Source organism: Triturus cristatus, chromosome 2_2 (genome assembly GCF_964204655.1).
Source record: "Triturus cristatus chromosome 2_2, aTriCri1.1, whole genome shotgun sequence".
NCBI classification, from domain to species: domain Eukaryota; kingdom Metazoa; phylum Chordata; class Amphibia; order Caudata; family Salamandridae; genus Triturus; species Triturus cristatus.
In genome coordinates, this window is record NC_140582.1 from 476,711,225 (window position 1) to 476,729,740 (window position 18,516).

Consider the following 18,516-nt stretch of genomic DNA (forward strand, 5'->3'; position numbering starts at 1 on the left):
AATATGCATGGGGTCAGTTTCTCCTAGTAAGGCTATGTCAAAGCTCTATCCTGCTACTACATCTGGAGATATGCAATTGCAATTATCTAACATGACAACGTGTTACTGGACCCACCACCTCTCTCAAATGGCTTGTCACCTAAACCCTAATATGAAATCCTGAGACTGGGTTATATTGGAACAGTATCTTCAAAGTGATGCAAATCACTCGTTTACTTGTTATGCTCAATTAAAACACTCAACAGACCCTAACATCTAAAACCCTCTATTTATAGAAATGTATAATATGTGGAAAAAGGTACACAGAATGATGGGGATAATAAATGGATTCCTACACACTGAGGATCCCATCTGGAACAGTGGCGAACTACTGATGAAGGACAATCTGTTTTATTGGCAAGACCCAAAGTGTTCACACTCCTGACCATATTCTCAGAAATTATCCTTGATGAATTTAGTGACAAATTTCCACCTGGATAATGAACAGTTTCTGACATATCTACACCTAAGGAATTGTCTAACAATCAAACTGAAACCAATGCCATTCACTATGGAGAAATATCTGTTACAAGGTTGCTCATTAAAATGGGGACACTATAGAAAGCTGATATCAGGCAGTTATGAAACTATTATAATAGAATGTTACTCCATATCTGCAGAACACATTCGTAAAACACATATGGCAAACAGAATTACAGAAGAAGAGTACAGCGGAAGGATTTGCTGCAAACACATGATAAGAGTCTGAGAAAAGTATGATCAAAATTCTAATACTTTGCAATACTTCAGGATGGCACTGGTCCCACATATATTGCACAGAGCGAACAGGGCATACACTTCACACTGCTGTAGATGCCGCCAACCAGCGGGCGATATTGCTCTTACACTCTGGAGCTGTTAGGCTCGTCAACCTTATTGAGATAGTGTTTGTTCTTTTATGTCCAGTAAGAGTGATTTTAAGATCACTCCTTTTTCCTGGATTTGGCATTTCTTTATAATACTATGGCAATACCCGGTATGGGTAATCATAAAAAGAGGTTGTTTGACACTGTGGGCTCGATTCACAGAACTAACTTAAGACAAAATCCTAAACTTACTACCATTTTGGTATTCACAGAAGGCACTTGCTCATTTTGGTATTCACAGAAGGCACTTACTCATTTTGGTATTCACAGAAGTTAGGACTCCTAACTTTAGGACTCCTAAATGCCTTCTGTGAATACAGAAAGTCTTAAAGTTAGGATTTTTCTCAGTTTAGGAGTAGTAAAGTTAGGACTCCTAACTTTAAGACTCATAAATGCCTTCTGTGAATACCGAAAGTCTTAAAGCTAGGATTTTTCTCCGTTTAGGAGTAGTAAAGTTAGGACTCCTAACTTTACTACTCCTAAACTGAGAAAAATCCTAACTTTAAGACTTTCGGTATTCACAGAAGGTATTTAGGAGTCCTAAAGTTAGGAGTCCTAACTTCTGTGAATACCGAAATGAGTAAGTGCCTTCTGTGAATACCAAAATGAGTAAGTGCCTTCTGTGAATAACAAAATGAGTAAGTGCCTTCTGTGAATACCAAAATGGTTGTAAGTTTAGGATTTTGTCTTAAGTTAGTTCTGTGAATCAGGCCCTGTGTTAGCAGTTGCCAAACTATGCGTTCTGTGGAAATGGAAATTAAAATCTGACCTCTTGCAGAAATGGCTGCCTATGAGAGACTAATATACACAATTAAGTATCACCTTCATATCTATGATGATATCAAGGGACTATATTTGACAGAGGATCATTAGGTGTCGACCTTTCTGTTTTGGAAGTTTGTATTACAAAGCCTTAGCCTTGATTTTCCATGATGGTCTTACATTAATGTTCTAGCTCTATTTCCTGGGCTCCCACTGGCCTTTTTTTCTTCATCTTTATAATTTGTATTGATCTGACCCTGCTTCTGATTGATATAGGACTAGAGAATAGTGGCTTTGAGTGTTGTCTTGTTTCTTTTTTATTCTATGTTGTCACTAATAGTAACTTTCCTAATATCACATATAGAACACTGTGTTGTTTTAAGTGAAGTATGTAGCAGATATTATTTCAAGAAATGTCAAAGTGTATTGTATCGGTAAGCATTATCTCATAATGCCTGTGATATTGGTAATGAAAAGTATAAACAGGAAAGAAAAAGGAAAGAGGTTGGCGAGTGAGTTGGATGGTTTGGGACTGATTGGAATCAACATATGAATTGACTCCTGGTGGCCCTTAGTCCTAGGACCCGCACCCACTCCCTCTGACCACACCAGAAATGTCAGAATCATCATTGACAACAAGATTACCATTAATCACAGATCAATGCCGTCTTCTCTGCCTGCTTCATCACTATGCATATACTACGTAAGATCTTCAAGTGGCTGCCCCTACACACAAGGAACTCCATGGCACAGGCTCTCATCACCATCAAACTGGACAATGGCAACGCCCTCTATGTGGAAATCACCACACACCTCCTAAAGAGACTTCATACCATACAGAACGCCACTGTCAGACTTATCCTCGGCCTTCCCCGACAAACTCACATCATGCCCCACCTCAAGCAACTCCACTGGCTCCTCCCTCAGAAGAGATGCCAATTCAAGTTGCTGACTCATGCACACAAGGCTCTACACAACCAAGGACCCGCCTACATTATTCACATCCTGAACTTCCACCAACTGTTGAGAATACAACTATTTGCCTCCCTCTCACTTGTTCGTTCTCCCTCCACCTACCAAAACAGAGGTGGAAGGCACTCCTTCCCCCACATCACAGCAATGACCTGGAACAGTCTCCTTATGCAACTGTGAACCATTACCTCACTTCCAAGTTTTCGAATTGACGTCAAGACCTGGCTGATCGAAGCAGTCTTCGGGACCTTCAGGCACCTAGATACCCTATTGAGTGAAAAGCTGTGCTTTACAAATCCTGATTGATTGATGGTCATCTGCCTTGTAGTTACCACTGACTGTCCCCCCATGCCAGGAACTCAGCAATGGCTCCTGCTGTGCTTCTCCAGTGGCAGCCTTTTAAATGCAGCTGCTGAAAAAGTGTGTGGTAAAGCCTTGAGCCCCAAACTGAGAAAGCTGATATAAAGTGCTGTGAGGGATGAGGAAGACAAAGTATTAAAGCATAATAAGCGTGAAGTACAAACTCAGCATTTGCAATTGCAAAATGGCCTTTTCAAATATACTAAACCTATTTTGCAAATCAGTAGCATGCTACTGACTCACAAAACGGGTTATAGAAAGGCATAACAAATTGCTGTTTGTAAGGGCAGTGTTTAGGTCATCCCTTCCAAATCGCTATGTTTTATGATATGAAATAATTTTTCATGACTGTAATAAAGTCACAAAACAATGAAAAATTACTGACTCCCAAGTTCGGGCAATAATACATTTTGCAAAAAGGAAAAGGTGTTCCTCTGACAGCTCTTCCCTTTGCGAGTTCAAAAAAATAAGCTTGTTGTGAAGTATTCGGTGGTCCAAGACACCACTGGCAAATCTCAAACTTAAAAAATAAACTTTTCTTTTTAAATGAAGCACTGTTTCTTTTAAGGAAAATGAGCTGCATTAAAAAATAGCTTTTCATAATTTCAATCGCAGACATGGTGGTCTGCTGACCACAGCAGGCTAGCATCCCAGGGAGTCACAAGTTAAGACAGATTTCAATAATGTAATACCAAATTCCCCAACTCCCCCCCCCCCCCCCCCACAGCGCTTTCATTATTAATTTTCTACCTTGGCTGAAGACTGTAACATGGGAAGTCTGAGGTGTTAATTTTCTTATGTCACTACTGATGATAGAAGAAAAATAATACTACATCTGAAATTTGCCTGCGAAGCAAATTCTGACCTAGATATGACTGACCAGGTGAAATGTGAAAAGGGACAGATTTCCTCTTTTATGTGGTGAATTTTTCGCTCAGCCCTACATTGTACAGGTGAGACATCAAACCTCATAGTTGGAAGGGAATTCAGCCCCAGTTCCAGAAGTGCATCCTAATTATCACTTAACTGTCAGTTTCAGTGGCCAAGACTTAGTGAGGTGAACAGAGAAGCTGGAAAAGCCTGTACATTTCCTTGGCTATAGGTTATCATTAAGTGTGGTGGCATTAGTGTTAAAGGTAGAGCTATGTAGCAGATTTCAAAATGGGAATTTGACAACAGAAACCCCATACTTCGAATAACAGGCCGAGAAAACCTTATTATTGTTAAAGTTGGAGAATGTTGCATTTTCATGAATGAATGAATTTTAATTTCCCATTTGAGTGAAATAACTGGGAAGTACTTGTCTCCAATGCAGAGATGCAAGAACCATATCAGATTCTTGGAGTTCAGCCAATCCGTGATATTGCCAATTGCATTCCAAAGCAGCTGATAACAATATTTACTGAAATTCGTGAATTGGAGAGCATAGTCTACAATCCAGCCTACAAACACGTCTCATTTGAAAGTCCTTTGGATATGCTTGATAAAAATGACCCTTGCAATTCATTACTTTTATTTTTGTGTTTTTTCATTGTACTAACAATCAGTCAGGAGAAAGTAGGATCTTATCTCTTCATAATTCAACTACGCGATGACACAATCAGAACAATTGATTTATGTTTGTTCTCACATTTTCTTTCTTTCTCATTATGTACAGAATATTTCAATTAATTCATTTCTTTTTATATAAATGTTTTAATTTTTTCGGCTCTTCATGTATTTGTTTTTATGTTCGTAAATTATTTGTTCTGTATGCTGATCTGCCATTTGAGAAAGTCCAGCCATGAGGTAGAAAACTGATGGAAATATTTTTATGGTATATTTTCCAGATCAGCAATTCTTTACCTAGGATCCACAGACCCCTGGTGGTCCACGACAACTATTCATGGAGTCCACAGCTGTTTAGTAAATTAAATATTATTATCAGATTAATTAAGTGTTTATACTAAAATAAGGAACATGGAGAATTTCATAACACCTTGTAAATGTAGAGGAATTCAAAACTGGAGGCTAAAAATGAAGTTGACATCCTTAGTTTGATTAAATGGGAGCAGAGCAAGTACAGCAAACAGAATCTAGCTTGGAGGATTGGTGGCCTCAATTGAAGCACTGGTTTATGATAGCAAACAAGAGAGAATGATGTAGGAGTAAAAAAAAGACATGGTGATATGCTAGAGTCTTGCTTTTCGCTTTGTATTTTCGGGAAAAAAAATCCATTCAACTAACAATTTGGACCTTAGTTTATTTTGTATTTTTGAATTAAATAAAAAAGTGATTGTTTACATTTTTGTTCGATGTATACCATTTTTGTATATTGTTTTGAGGTTCAAATCATCAAAATTGCTTAGGCTGTGGTCCCTAGCTTCCAGTAGTGAGGCATTGGGGATCCCCATAAGTATAAAAGTTAAGAACTGCTGTTCAAGATGATTGATATATTTTAATAGATTTGAGGAAGTAAATATGAGTTCCGAATTTGGTGTGCTTCCTATATGCAGTCTTTCTTACAACCAGCTGTCAATTTTGCAAAGAAATATTGCTCTTTGAGAAGCTTACATACTGATGAAAATTGCTTCTTTTCACTTGAAACACAGCAATTCCCAATACTTACTTCTATCACATGCTTACAGGTTATTTACCTCTATCACTTTTCTTTCTACGCCATGTGATAGCATACCATCGTCTCTGCATTTGGCTGCGATTTAATCACACTGATCATAGCATATTTGCTTTACTGCCAACAATTACTCACTAATCCGTTTATGAGTTACTTGGATTTTTGTGACCAACACGGATCTCTAGGTTTTTTTCCATATTTGCACTTGTCAACCAGATCTTGTATGCTAAAGCCTTTAGTTTATTTTTATTTATTATGAGATATCAAGTATCAAATCACATATATACCATGAATGCTTCAAATAGAAAACTAACACATAAAAAATAAAATAATTTTCTAGGTTTCCAACCTTTTGTTACTAAGAAGGAGTGTGTGCATAAGTCAAAAAGTAATGCAGGCAGCAGCAAGTTAATAGCATATTTTACTTTGTGTTTTATATGTAAGTCGTCTGACACTTTTTATTCTACCTGTATTTCAGATCACCAAAACAGCAGCAATGGAAATATTATTCGGGGTCAGTTAAACAGTATTTCGGGTAAGCGTTGTTCTCTCCTAAAAATATAAAACCTTTGTTTTTCAGTTTTACCAAATGCCACAAATGTGTTAAAAACCCAATGCAAAAAATGTTTTTATTATTAATTCCTTGCTTGACAAATTTCTGAAGCAACAAGATCTTAAAATCTCATTTAGCTGTTGAGTCTTTTATTTGTCTCGCGACCCTTAGGCAGCATAGCAGCATCCCAAACCGATATAGTTCAATACAATCCATGACAAAACAAGCATTGACATATTTAAAAGGCTGGCAGCCAAGGCCAGATCTATTGGCTTTGCCACTGCTTCTTTTATAATGTGGACAGCATAAGTCTTACTACAATGATATTCAGTTGTTTTCTTATATTGCTCCTCATCATACACAAGTTTTATTATTAGTTCCTTTGAACTTTTTAACTGAAGATTATTATTTTAGGATGAGCATGGTCACCAAACCTAGGTCAAAAGTCAGATGCAACAATCAGCGTATGCTAAATAAATCTGTTTTATCAGGAAGTTCCATGTGGTAGGTGTTTGTGATTAATGGTTGATTATATGTTCTGCTTAAGGTAGAGTATAATTTTAATATTTCATGTGGGTAACCAGAAACCAGGTCCTGAATAGTGTAAACCTTTTCACTATTTGTTCATAGTATTATTTAGCACTAGTAAATGAACTCTATCTTGTGTTCTGTGCTCCTCTTTATGATTCTCCTGGATCCCTAATGTTTTAGTTGCTATCTTCATATATATTTATTTATATAACAAATCTTTCATGCTTGGGTTAATTTATTGCACAAACTGCAGTGGTATAAAAACCCATATTTGACAACGAACCGTGGAAGCTGGGAAACATTTAATCGTTCCCTGTGAAACACGAGAGTCATTGTTGTAATAGCAGTCCAAAAAACACTCTTTGGATCTTTACCATTGTCAGGGCATCTAGGATTATGCAGCAAGGTTATCTAAATTATGGCGCAAAGTTATCGAAATTATGTGGTAAAAATGCAAATTATGTGGCACATTTCAGGCAGTATTAGTTTCATACATTTAAGTCAGAAACCTCATTTTTGAGAAATTCACACATATGGTAGTAAATTATGTGCAAAATGATGCACATCCATGAAATTAACTTGGCAGTCAAATAACAGTCAAGGGGGAAAACACCAGTTATGGACGGGTTTCAGAGAGTGTTTTATTCTATGTAAAAAACCTGGCTACCCCTGTAACTATTAAAATGTATTGAGACAGCCATACAAAAGAAAGTCTTGCCACAGTCTGTGAGAGAGGTGAGGATAGTTTTTCTCTTATCAGGGTCATAATCCTCTGGACATGAAGTCCTATCACCTCTTCTCCCTCTTAAACTTAGACTATAAGGTTTTAGGGAAGGGGTTGGTTAATGGGTTTTGCCTGTTGTGGCAAGGGTAATCCCCCCTTAATAGAATGGTTTTATGCTGAAGAGGAACATATTCCGCAACCTGAGAAGGTGAATTTCATGTCATTGACAGTCTCCCAAAACCACACACCTTTGGGGGCCTCCCTGGACAAAGAGAAGTCTTTGATGCATTCAGCTGGCCCTAATCTGGAAGTACTGAGAAAGCGGGGCAGAGGCCCAGATTTCCCAAAAAGGGTATCAATATTGTACACAGACTTAACAGCCTAAGTGCATAAATGGTAGAAGTTTTCCAAGCAATGGGCCATACATCTGGGAACCAGACAGCGATGCCCCCTGTCTTCTATACTGTTGGCCATGGAGCCTCTAGCCTATATATTATGTATATTATGTCATATATTATGTCACAGAAGCCTGCAGTGAGGGATAAGACTGTGCAATCATTATTTTGTTGAATATGGGCCATGCTCTGTTATACTTGTGTGAGGGAAATTTTGTTTGAATGATGTGATGTGCTTACTGGGCAAGTTCGGCATGATGTAAAGATTGAAGTTTGAAACTGGTCAAAAACTTGCCTTTTTACGCTTCACCATTATCCGAGGCTCAAAGCTGAGCAGTTACCTGTGTTACCTGCCAGATTTGAATGTAGGTTCAGTATCTTTAAGCCTTTGGTTGCTCATATTTAACACTTGTTTGAATACCTTATTAGGAGAAACCTCGGTTTGTGATCACCTCAACGTGAAAATTGTTTCCATTCTGAAACAAACTGCTGTTGTCCTGGATGGACAATAGCTAAAATGCTAGTACTACCCAGATTGTTCTACTTTTTGCCCATCGAGTGGAGCCTTTTTTCTCAAACTGTAGGGGGTACTGACAGGATTTATCTAACAGGCAGTATGTGTGTGGCTATTAGCAAGGCACAATGGTCCACCCACATAGGAGGGTGGAGGCCCACACTACTAGTCTTATTATCTAGCCGGACAATTGCAGCAGGTAAATAAGTAAATCACCACCCACAGCAACTTAGAGAGGGATGACCTACAGGCAGTATTACCCAATGACACAGTATTAAGTGGGTTGCTGGGTACCCTGAGACCACCATCTACTTTCCTGATAATGCTACAGGTTGGTAGGAACTGTTGGCAATGCGACAAATAGTTACTGAAGGGACGGAGGCTTTATTCGCTGGCTATCCTGTTGTGGTGTTTGCCAACATTCCAAGAGATACCAAGCATGCAATACAGTAGGCCGTGGCTAGGAGCAGGTCTCACAGCGGTGGGAGATGTACATGAACTGCTCTGCACATTAGGAAGATGTTTTAGGCACCCAGAGTCCACTTCTTGACATACAATGCACTCATCAGAGCCCTCTCACAGACATGCTAGTTGGAGGAGATGAAAACTCCCAAATCGGCGACATTCCACCGCCTACTCACTCACAGATGGGGCAAAAAAGCCATCACCTTATTGTTTGTATAATATGTTTTTTTCACAATGCCTACATGAGAACACAGGCTTGAAGTTGAAGTGAAAACCTGGGATAGATCCATGATCTCAGATAACCTATTGGGTGCAATATTTGGAATACACTAAAATTGTCTCTAGAAACCTACACACAGGGCCTGATTAACAAAGGTAAACATACACTTTTGTGTATGTTTATTAGTATTCGCAAACTACGAGTATAATTTTACCAATTCTACAACTGCGTAGACTCCGCAGTCTGGGAGGAGAACTCTGCACATGCAAATGTAAGGCAGGCATATCTTTTTATGTGCAAAGTCGCCACCATGAGTGCAGAGTGTCCACAGTCGTAAAAATTAATTACTGTTAGTAAAATTGAACTTGTAGTTTGTGAATACCAAAAAAAAGTAAACTTACACAAAAATGTAAGTCTGTCTTTGTGAATCAGGCCCTTAGAGTATACACAATTTAACTACATTCAACAAACACACTTTTCTACTAAACACATTGACAACGTGTAAGTGGGGGCTAGTACCAGTTTCTCCAGATGTCAAATACCAGTTGCTGATTTCTACCAAAAGATAGGGGAATGCCCTGTGATCATGAGGTACTGGGAGGATATGGTCAAAATAGTAATGGAATCTACAAACAAACTAAACATGTTATGGTTTATGGATCTTGCCTTAATTCTGGCAAAAAGACGAATGGCCTGGAAAGCAGCACTGGCTCCAAATAGAAGGTGGCTTAATTATATCAAGAGGTGGGCCTCAGCCGAAGAGGATACATTAATATGTATTCATAAGTGGGGATCAGAGGTGCAGGACATTTGAGAAGGAACTCGGTTTTGGCCGATAAAATTCACTTATTATAATCTAGTTCATACTGTTTCATTTTAGATCATATTACACATTTTGTATCCTTTCTGGCAGTCACAACTGTGTAGTTTTATAATGTCAAACTTTTCCCACAGAAGAGCTTTTTTTGTTTGGCTAACTACTTTGGCGCAGTTTGACAAATCTTCCAAACTTTCCATAATATAAGTTCATCCACCTCAGCTCCTTCCTTGCAAGTTTCAGGGTGATCCCTCAAGCTGGTTAGATCACTTTTTCAAAATAGTTTTTTATGGGATCTGATTTTTTAATGTACTACTGAGCACTGGAGAAGGAAAATTAGTGTTATCATGGAATGTGCCTGTGGTGCTTTTGATGTCTATCATCTCTTTGTGACTGTTGCAGACACTGACCAAGCTGTATAAATGAGCTAAAGGTGTTGCTAGTAAATGGGTTTTCGTTGAAAAATGATATCATTACTACTCCATAAAGTCATTGGGCTTGCGTGGATCATATGCGCATCCTGATGCAATGGGTTACTGATTCAATTAATAACCATCCTTGATGTAGGGACAAGAAAGAAGAAAGAAAAATAGTCTTTATTCGACCTAAATTAGGTAATAAAAGAAAACACAGAATAAATACTGTACAATTTAAAAAACGTATTATAAAATTCTTTAACAATAAAAACACCCCTAATGAGACAGCTCATATATCGATTCATTGTTTTACCCCTGTAGGGACAAGAATAATTGTACGTCTGCTGCTGTATTGAGGATAGCTCTGCCGTTCAAATTGCAGTCATAGTTAAGCACTCCTTGATCCAAGGCTTAAATTGCACCAACGTATTGAAATCTGCAGCAGGAATGCACAAATGCCACACATTCATTGCTCGAGCATTGCTATATATAAACTTTGGTTGTCAATATATGTGTGTAAAGTTGTAAATACCATCGAAGCAAAGTTTTGGAAGCACACATGCAAATATGATCCTACACATTACTATTGTGCATTAAATACGTGTATGTAGTTTAGTGAAATTAGATCCGGATTAGAGCAAATGAACCTTCATAAATCCAAGTATTTTAAATTCATCCCTTTGTCTTTCATAAAAGAAAATATGTCAGCCTTTGCAGCTTGTCTCAAAGAGTCTGGTTCAGCTGCATTTTGTATGCCCCGCTGAAGACATGAAGGATAGACAATGCACAGCAATGTACATATTAATTAAACTACCATGAACAATTGTCTTGATAATTTAACATGGCTAATGGGTGTCATTTAATTCACAAAATGTCCAGCTAAATCAGCACATTTCTTTTTTGTCTAAGTGGACCTGTGATTGCTGTAGAATGCTTGAATATAAGCAATTCCAGGTGTTTGCAAGATTTCTAAGTCTGTGGCTTACACTTTATGTGATGCTAGAGAAAAGTATGATATCAGAGAGAAGTGGATCACATCATGTTTCATGCAGTGAAGGCATGTGTGGAAATATACCAGCAAAGAGATTGTGATGGCATGCTCTGCCTTGTACTTTGAGCAGCTGGAAACAGATGAAGAGACATCCGAGTCATGGGAACTGCTGCTCATTTCTTTATCTAGTGATGGTTCCTAATTGTTTGGATGAGATAATGGGACCAAATGTATAATTCTACAAAAATACGAATAATGATATCCCAACAGGCCCAATCAAATTGTTTTTGGCAGCTAGAAAGATGCTCATTATGAAGTCTGCTCTATTGCTGTAGACTTTGTTAATGTTGTAGCAGAATACTGAAAATGTTCTTATGAAATCCATCTGTGCTTGCGCCAATAGGACATAAAGTATTTCCCAAGCTTTTATTGAAAGGTGTTTTACTCAGGTTTGATTTATGATATAAGTCAATATTTTATACTCATACAGGATAATTTCACACTTTTGCTTATTAAGTGTTAGACTAATGGGCACAGATGTAGTCCAAAGTGGTAGGAGCTCTCCCAAAATATTACAGTCTATCGCTGTTTTCTGGTTATGATTCTTCAGTGATGCTGAATATGTAAACGTTGTTTTTGACTAAGTTAGAAACATATGTCTTAGGTATCGCTCTACAGGAATAAAATAATAACTTGCCTTAGAAGAGATTGTGTTGTTATTGAATGGGAAATGTAAATAATGCACTTTTCCAGATACATTGAACATAATTGATGTAAACACTTGCTAAATGGATTAAGATGTTTTTGTTTGATATCAGTTTATTTGGAATAACATCAACCCTTTGCAGTTGAAATCAGGACTTAGACTGCAGCAAGCAGGGAAACATTGTCAAGATGTTCTGTAATTTCTCTGCACAATTCCACTCCTTATTTCAGTGTGACATTTTCTGACAGGTTGTTCTTAGAGGGATTGCAAACATCTGACAATTCATAAAGCATCCAGTGCTCATGCTAAAATACTTTCTAGGTGATTCAGCCCCAGACTGTTGGTCAGAAGGTGTACTTCCCTTAACTAGATGATGAAGCCTTAGGAGAGCTTTCATCATTTAAGTTAGCTGAAACCGTATCGTTCAAGACCATGAATAGAATGATATATCAGACAAAGTGCCTTAATATGAAAGCACTTGCTACTCACTGAGCATTAGGAATGCAGGCACATGCTGGATAAACTAATAGCTTTGCAGCAGAGAACAACATGGATGTCCTCCTTTGTACCAAGTTAAGTTTGCCCTGACAAAAGATTCTGCAATCCATGTAATCATGAAGCTGCCTGTTTAACTTCTGTCCTCATCTTAGTTTAAAGTACTCTCACTGTATGTTTGTAGTAAAAGATAAGACTGGTGTGGGGATCAAATAATGATTCACCAAGAATGGGTAGTTTTGATAATGTACTTTATTCAGCACTCTATCCATGCTCTTCAGCTTCCACAATCCAAATCCTCAGAGCATTCTATAGATATGTCACCATGCAAAGCCATATGAAAATGTCAGTGCAGCACAGCTAGCTGAGTGTTATATTTTAAATAAAGCAAAAACAAGGAGATGAGGGACGGGGAGCTGAAACTTTTCAGACACTCACCCCCAGTCACAGATCTGGGTTGAATCCATTATCGTTCTTTAGATCACTTCGCCATCCCACTTCAGACCCAGCTATATGCAAATCAGCCTTGAACCATCCCACTTAGGGTGAAAAGTGCGCGCAAATAAATGATGGACGGAATGCTGAATAAATCATACATTCACCCCCAGTCAAGAGATCTGGGTTAAATCCATCGTTCTTTTGCTCACCATGCCACACCAGTTTAGACCCAGCCATATGCAAATCAGTCACGACCCTGTGCCTCATGGGAACAGTCCAGCCCGTACTGCCAAGCCATGTCTTCCCTGGATCGGAAACAAGCATCCTGGGACCGGTTTCAGGGTAACACCCCTCATCAGCCAGGCTAGCTTGAATCCAGTGGCAAAGTGAGCAAGGGACCTACGTTTGGGCCAAGGCTCAAGACTGATTTGGATATAGGTGGGTCTGAACTGGGGTGGCGAAGTCAGCTAAAGAACAATGATGAATTCCACCCAGATCTGTGACTGGGGATGAGTGTCTGAAAAGATTCAGCTCTCCTTCCATCATGTCCTTGTGTTTGCTTTGTTCTCCCTAAGTTGGCAGGGCATGCCCAGACGTGGGTCCCTTGCTCACTTTGCCACTGGATTCAAGTTAGCCTGACTGATGAGGGCTGTTACCCTGAAACCGGTCCCAGGATGCTTGTTTCCAGTACAGGGAAGACCTGGCTTGGCAGTTCGGTCTGGACAGTTCCCATGAGGCACAGGGTCAAGACTGATTTGCATATAGCTGGGTCTGAACTGGGGTGGTGAAGTGAGCTAAAGAATGATGATGGATTCAACCCAGATCTGTGACTGGGGGTGAGTGTCTGAAAAGTTTCAGCGCTCCGTCCATCATCTCCTTGTGTTCGCTACATTTACAATAAACCCATAGACTTGCACCTGGGCAAAGGAGGTAGTGAATCAACAAAGTGTGTGAGTGTTTATTTCCCTACAGAAAATCCATCTACTTCCGATTGGAAACCATGATCCCTTTGTTTTGTTTTCTGAGCATTCATGTTTTTATCTCCACTTAGCCTTTCACCTGTATATTTTTTACCAATCGCTCCTGTTTTATGAAAATGAAGTACGTGTTATGTTAATATGTGTCCCCTTTTACAGCTGTGCATTGATACTTATTGGCACAGATTTGTCTCTAGCTCATGTTTTGTGCAAATAACCCACACCATACCTGGCTTCTGGAATTAAACTGGACATGCTTTTTGGATTGTTGTAAGGCACATGCCATGGGAATTCCTTCTTATGTCACTGTCAAATGAGTGAAGGGCCTGTCAGTTTTTAGGAATGCCAATTGGTCATTTTAGGTGCTAGGAATTTCACCATATCAATGATAGAAATGTTCCTATTTAACAACAGGCTTAGTACCGGTCTTAGAGTATGGTTGAAGTACCGACTTGTTTTCCTGTTCTTTAACATAATCACACGAATAGCGGACAACCTATGCTTCTACATTAGGGCCTTGGGAACTGCTCTTCTAAGAGCACTCAAGCCCCTGTCCATCAGTGCCTGGCAGCTGTAAATCCTGAGCCTATTTCATGATGGAAAGGATAGACTTTATCAACAATCTGAGTGGCCATTAACCCCTTCGCTGTGGCACGAATTTTGCCGCGGCGCTGGGGGGGTTCGGGGTGTTAGTGGCGTCACCATGCTTGTGACGGAACCACTCCGTCATGAGCCACGGGCGCGCTGTGCTCATGACGGAGTGGTTCCGTCACGACTCCGCCCACTTGCATTGTTCGCCCGCACAGGCGGGGAATCAGTGCCGCGTGGGCGGAGCGGCCGCAACGGCCGCAGCATGACGGAACCACTCCATCATGAGCACACGGCGCCCGTGGCTCATGACGGAGTGGTTCCGTCATGAGCAGGCAAGGGATTAAGGAAAACCAGCATACGAGTTCCCAAATGCTCTGAGGGTTTGGCTCTGGATCTGTGCTTGAAGCACAAAAAGAGCTGGTGATTGGGGATCACCCGTTGGCTTTAGAACAAGCATCATTTGTCAGAACTCTTAAGAGCTTTTACACTGTTTCAACGACATAGAGCCAATTTTTGACTGATTAGCTTGGATCTTTGATTCAAAGCAGACATTGCTTGAAAGAGTAATTGCTCTTTGTTCCACCTTGAGGGCTCCTGTCTAGCGCTAGCAGATATGAAAACACCGCGCCGGCTAAAATCCAAAAGGTGACAAGTAAATGTGTAAAGAGAACACTCACAAAATGTTCTCCAGAACATAATGAGAGAGGGGGCCTACTGCTTTAATTTTATGATTTTGCACTTTTTGTCTTTGATAGCTTTTTTCCAGTCTGAACATTTCCTGCTTGAATAAAGTGCTTACATTTTGGATGTTATTAGAGATCCCATCTCATTTGGGCAAGTTAACTGGCAGTCACATTGTATTAACGCCTTACAATTGATTTTGATGCAATCATCTGGTTAATGACAAACCTGGATGTGCAAATAACGGGGAACAGTTGAGGAGCAGAAAGGTTGTATTTTTCTTCTTTCGCCGTCAGCTTTTAATTGCAAAAGTCTGTTCTCATTTCTAATGTCTTTGTTGTAAGCTGCGTCTTCGCTGCGACCTCTGGAGAACATGGGATCAGCCAAGAGCTCCATCTTTGGCTCAGTGCTTATTCTTAAATTGCATCCCCATAGGCAGATGAAGCCTGGGCAGTTTGTATTAAAGAATGTGCAGCCTCAACATGCAACTCAACTTTTTATTGCACCGATAAAGTGAGTGCTAATTAAGAAAACCACACCAAGGATTTCTTCCGAATGTCTGTGTTGAGCTTTACTCTTTTTAAACCCAATTAGGGTATACTTCCTACTTGCTCTGAACGCTCTATTGTGGATTGACAGCTTCAATAACTTTTACATGAGTGTTACACACCTGTTTCATTACAATGCCAAACCAATATAACGAATGTGATTCAAACCTCAGCAAAAAAATGGCTGTTTCCTTTCATTCAACTTAGAAACGTGTCAAAAGTAATTATCCTGCTGGTGTTTTAAGTGATTTCTGTCTAATTCCATTTGCTTTTTAATTAGATTATTGGAACCAATACTTTGCTATCAAGAAGCCAGTGATACTTAGGTTACTGTAGAATATCAGTGATTTAGGAATATGTGTTCTGCTTTTCACAATTTCATTGTTAGTTTGAAAGGAAAACAAGACGGTGTCATAATATGAAAATAGACGTTAATGTAGGATAAAAAAAAGTTCTCCAATTCCACAAAATAGTATGTAAAATATTATCTATTGAGTTAGAAAACATTGACAATTGAGTAAGCAAGCGAGAAACAAGCATATCTCTTATATCAAATTGATTAAAAACAACTTACTTGTAAAATGTTTTCTCTGGTGTAATCATACAGGATATTCTCTCTATGAGTCACATCCAAAGAGTGTTAGTTATGTTGAAACTCTTAAGAGCCTACAGAGGGATCTTGTTCAGAGGGTGGTGTAATAATGGATGTGTATAGGTAAATCTGTATAATTGACTAAAGATGTTTCCACAAATGTTTCTGGGTATCCAAAGGAGATTATAATGTTGTGGAAGTATTTGCCTGTCGTTTTTGTCTTCTGAATTCTACCTCAAATTTTGCAAGTCCACTTCGACAGCTAGTGAACTTTAGACATGTTGTGGACTGCATGCTAAGGCATCTCCCAACATGCTGGTACAGTATTCTTTTCTAAATAATGTAGATGTAATGCATACAGGGTAGGGCAGTGTTTTTGATATAATTTAGCTGCTGAAGAGTTAATTTCCCAGGCACGAAGGTGACTATCTATCTGCTCCTTACCTAGAACTTCAGTTAACCATGCTTGCTCCTTATGACGTACCTCCTGCTCGCGTACCTGTGCCAAATCTTGCTCATTGTGATGCGTGTCTGACTCGCGCTATGGCAGCCTGTTGTGACACCTCTTGCGGTGCCTCCTTTGCTGGCAGTGTTGTCAAGCCTATGTCGAGCTGGCACTGGGGGGCCTCGAGCTGCTGCAGCGGACCCTGACGTCTTTAATCCACCTCGTGTCCCAGCAAGGGCACTGCACACGTCACGAAGAGCTGACGCTGCTTTTCTAGCACTTGTCCGACCTGTCCCTTCACCTCATCGTCCACAATAACCACCTGGGTGGCAGGAAGACTGACGAAGGGCACCCAGCGTGGTTCAGCCATCTCTGTTTGCAGCCTCCAGACTTTGCTATACTGCTCGCATTGTTTTACAGTGGCAGGAATGACAAGGGAAAGTGAAAGAGCGCCATGCGCGCTTTGTAGGCACGCCGTGAACGTGCACATCAGCGTGGCCTGCGGCTTGTGCCCAGTGGCGGCGTCTGCGGACTTCGCCGAACTTGAATAAGTGCCAAAGCGCCCAAAGCAAAAAAAAAAAAACAGTAGAGGAAGTCCGGCGGGAGCCCACCCCGCCTTCGTGAATGCTGCATGGTGCGGCCAAAGCAGGATTTCAGGCGGGGCTCCTGTGAGCAAGACGGAGCCCCGCGTGTTGCTGCAGTGACCGGCTGAAGACGCAAGACCAGCCGGGGAGCAGCATAGTGACCCTACAAGAGCCGGTGAGTGGGGTGAGGCATACTGGACGTGGTATGCACGCCGCGCCTGGACAGGAGATGTGCACGCGTATGGTGCGAGCAGGAGTTGTGATAACGCCGCGACCCATACGCGTGTACATCTCCTGTCTGTTAAGCTTCGGCACAGACAGTCGATGTGCACGCGTACGGCTTGCGGCGTTATTACAACTCCTGCTCACACCATACGCGTGCACATCTCCTGTCCGGGACTTGCCGTACGCGTGCACCTGTCCTGTCCTGCATCGCAAAGAAAGTCGGCAACAATAGATCTCGCCTACGCGAGCACCGCATGGTGCTGCATCGCTAGGCGAGACCTAAAAACATAGACAGAATATTCAGTACAACATAAGAAGGCGGAAGTTTGCAGCAACAGAAAGAAATAAAGTGAACTTTAGGGAAAGATAGTTTGCCCGATGAGCAATGAGACTTAATTACATATCAATGTATTGCAGTACATTTTGAATTCTGAAAATAATTTTGCCAAAATACACCTGCAGGAAGTCCGTTTTTTATGTATTACAATAGTTTCTTTGAAGAACTACATTCTAAAAGGATACATATATACTAGAAATTATCCAGGGGAAGACTACCAAGATAATTTAACAAACATCCGACAAGCACAGCCATAACAAATTGCATTTGCATTATCTGTTGAATAGGGAAATTGAAATGACATTGACATTTTGGGGATATTTACAAGAAAATGGCACAGTGCGGTTTACGCCAAATTTGGCAAAGCCACACTCCGCCATTTTCAAACCACAGGGATGCGAAGTATTTACAAAAATATGGCGCACCCCTGCGTTTCCCCTAGTGCTGGTGCTAAAAAAGCTTCCTAGCGTCAGCGCAGGCACCCTTGTGCCATGTTGCAAGGGTGCCTGCACTGCAGGAGCGATTGTTGATGTGCAGGAAGGGACAGCTCCTGCACATAAACAATCAATAATGCTGATTTGCTTTGTCTTTGTATGCTGTAGAATGCAGAACACATAGAAAGAGCAAAAAACATCAATATCCTAAGACCAGGTATTAC

At 40.2% G+C, this 18,516-nt stretch overlaps 1 protein-coding gene across 2 annotated transcripts in view; it reads left to right on the plus strand.

Annotated features, from left to right (window-relative positions):
* The window catches only part of PRDM5 (PR/SET domain 5), a 687,250-nt gene that overhangs the window by 308,301 nt on the left and 360,433 nt on the right, over nt 1–18,516 (plus strand). For both annotated transcript variants that reach the window (XM_085641579.1, XM_085641580.1), the window contains exon 8: nt 6,092–6,148. In XM_085641579.1, coding sequence (XP_085497705.1) covers nt 6,092–6,148 — 57 coding nt within the window. The remainder of the gene's footprint in view (nt 1–6,091; nt 6,149–18,516) is intronic.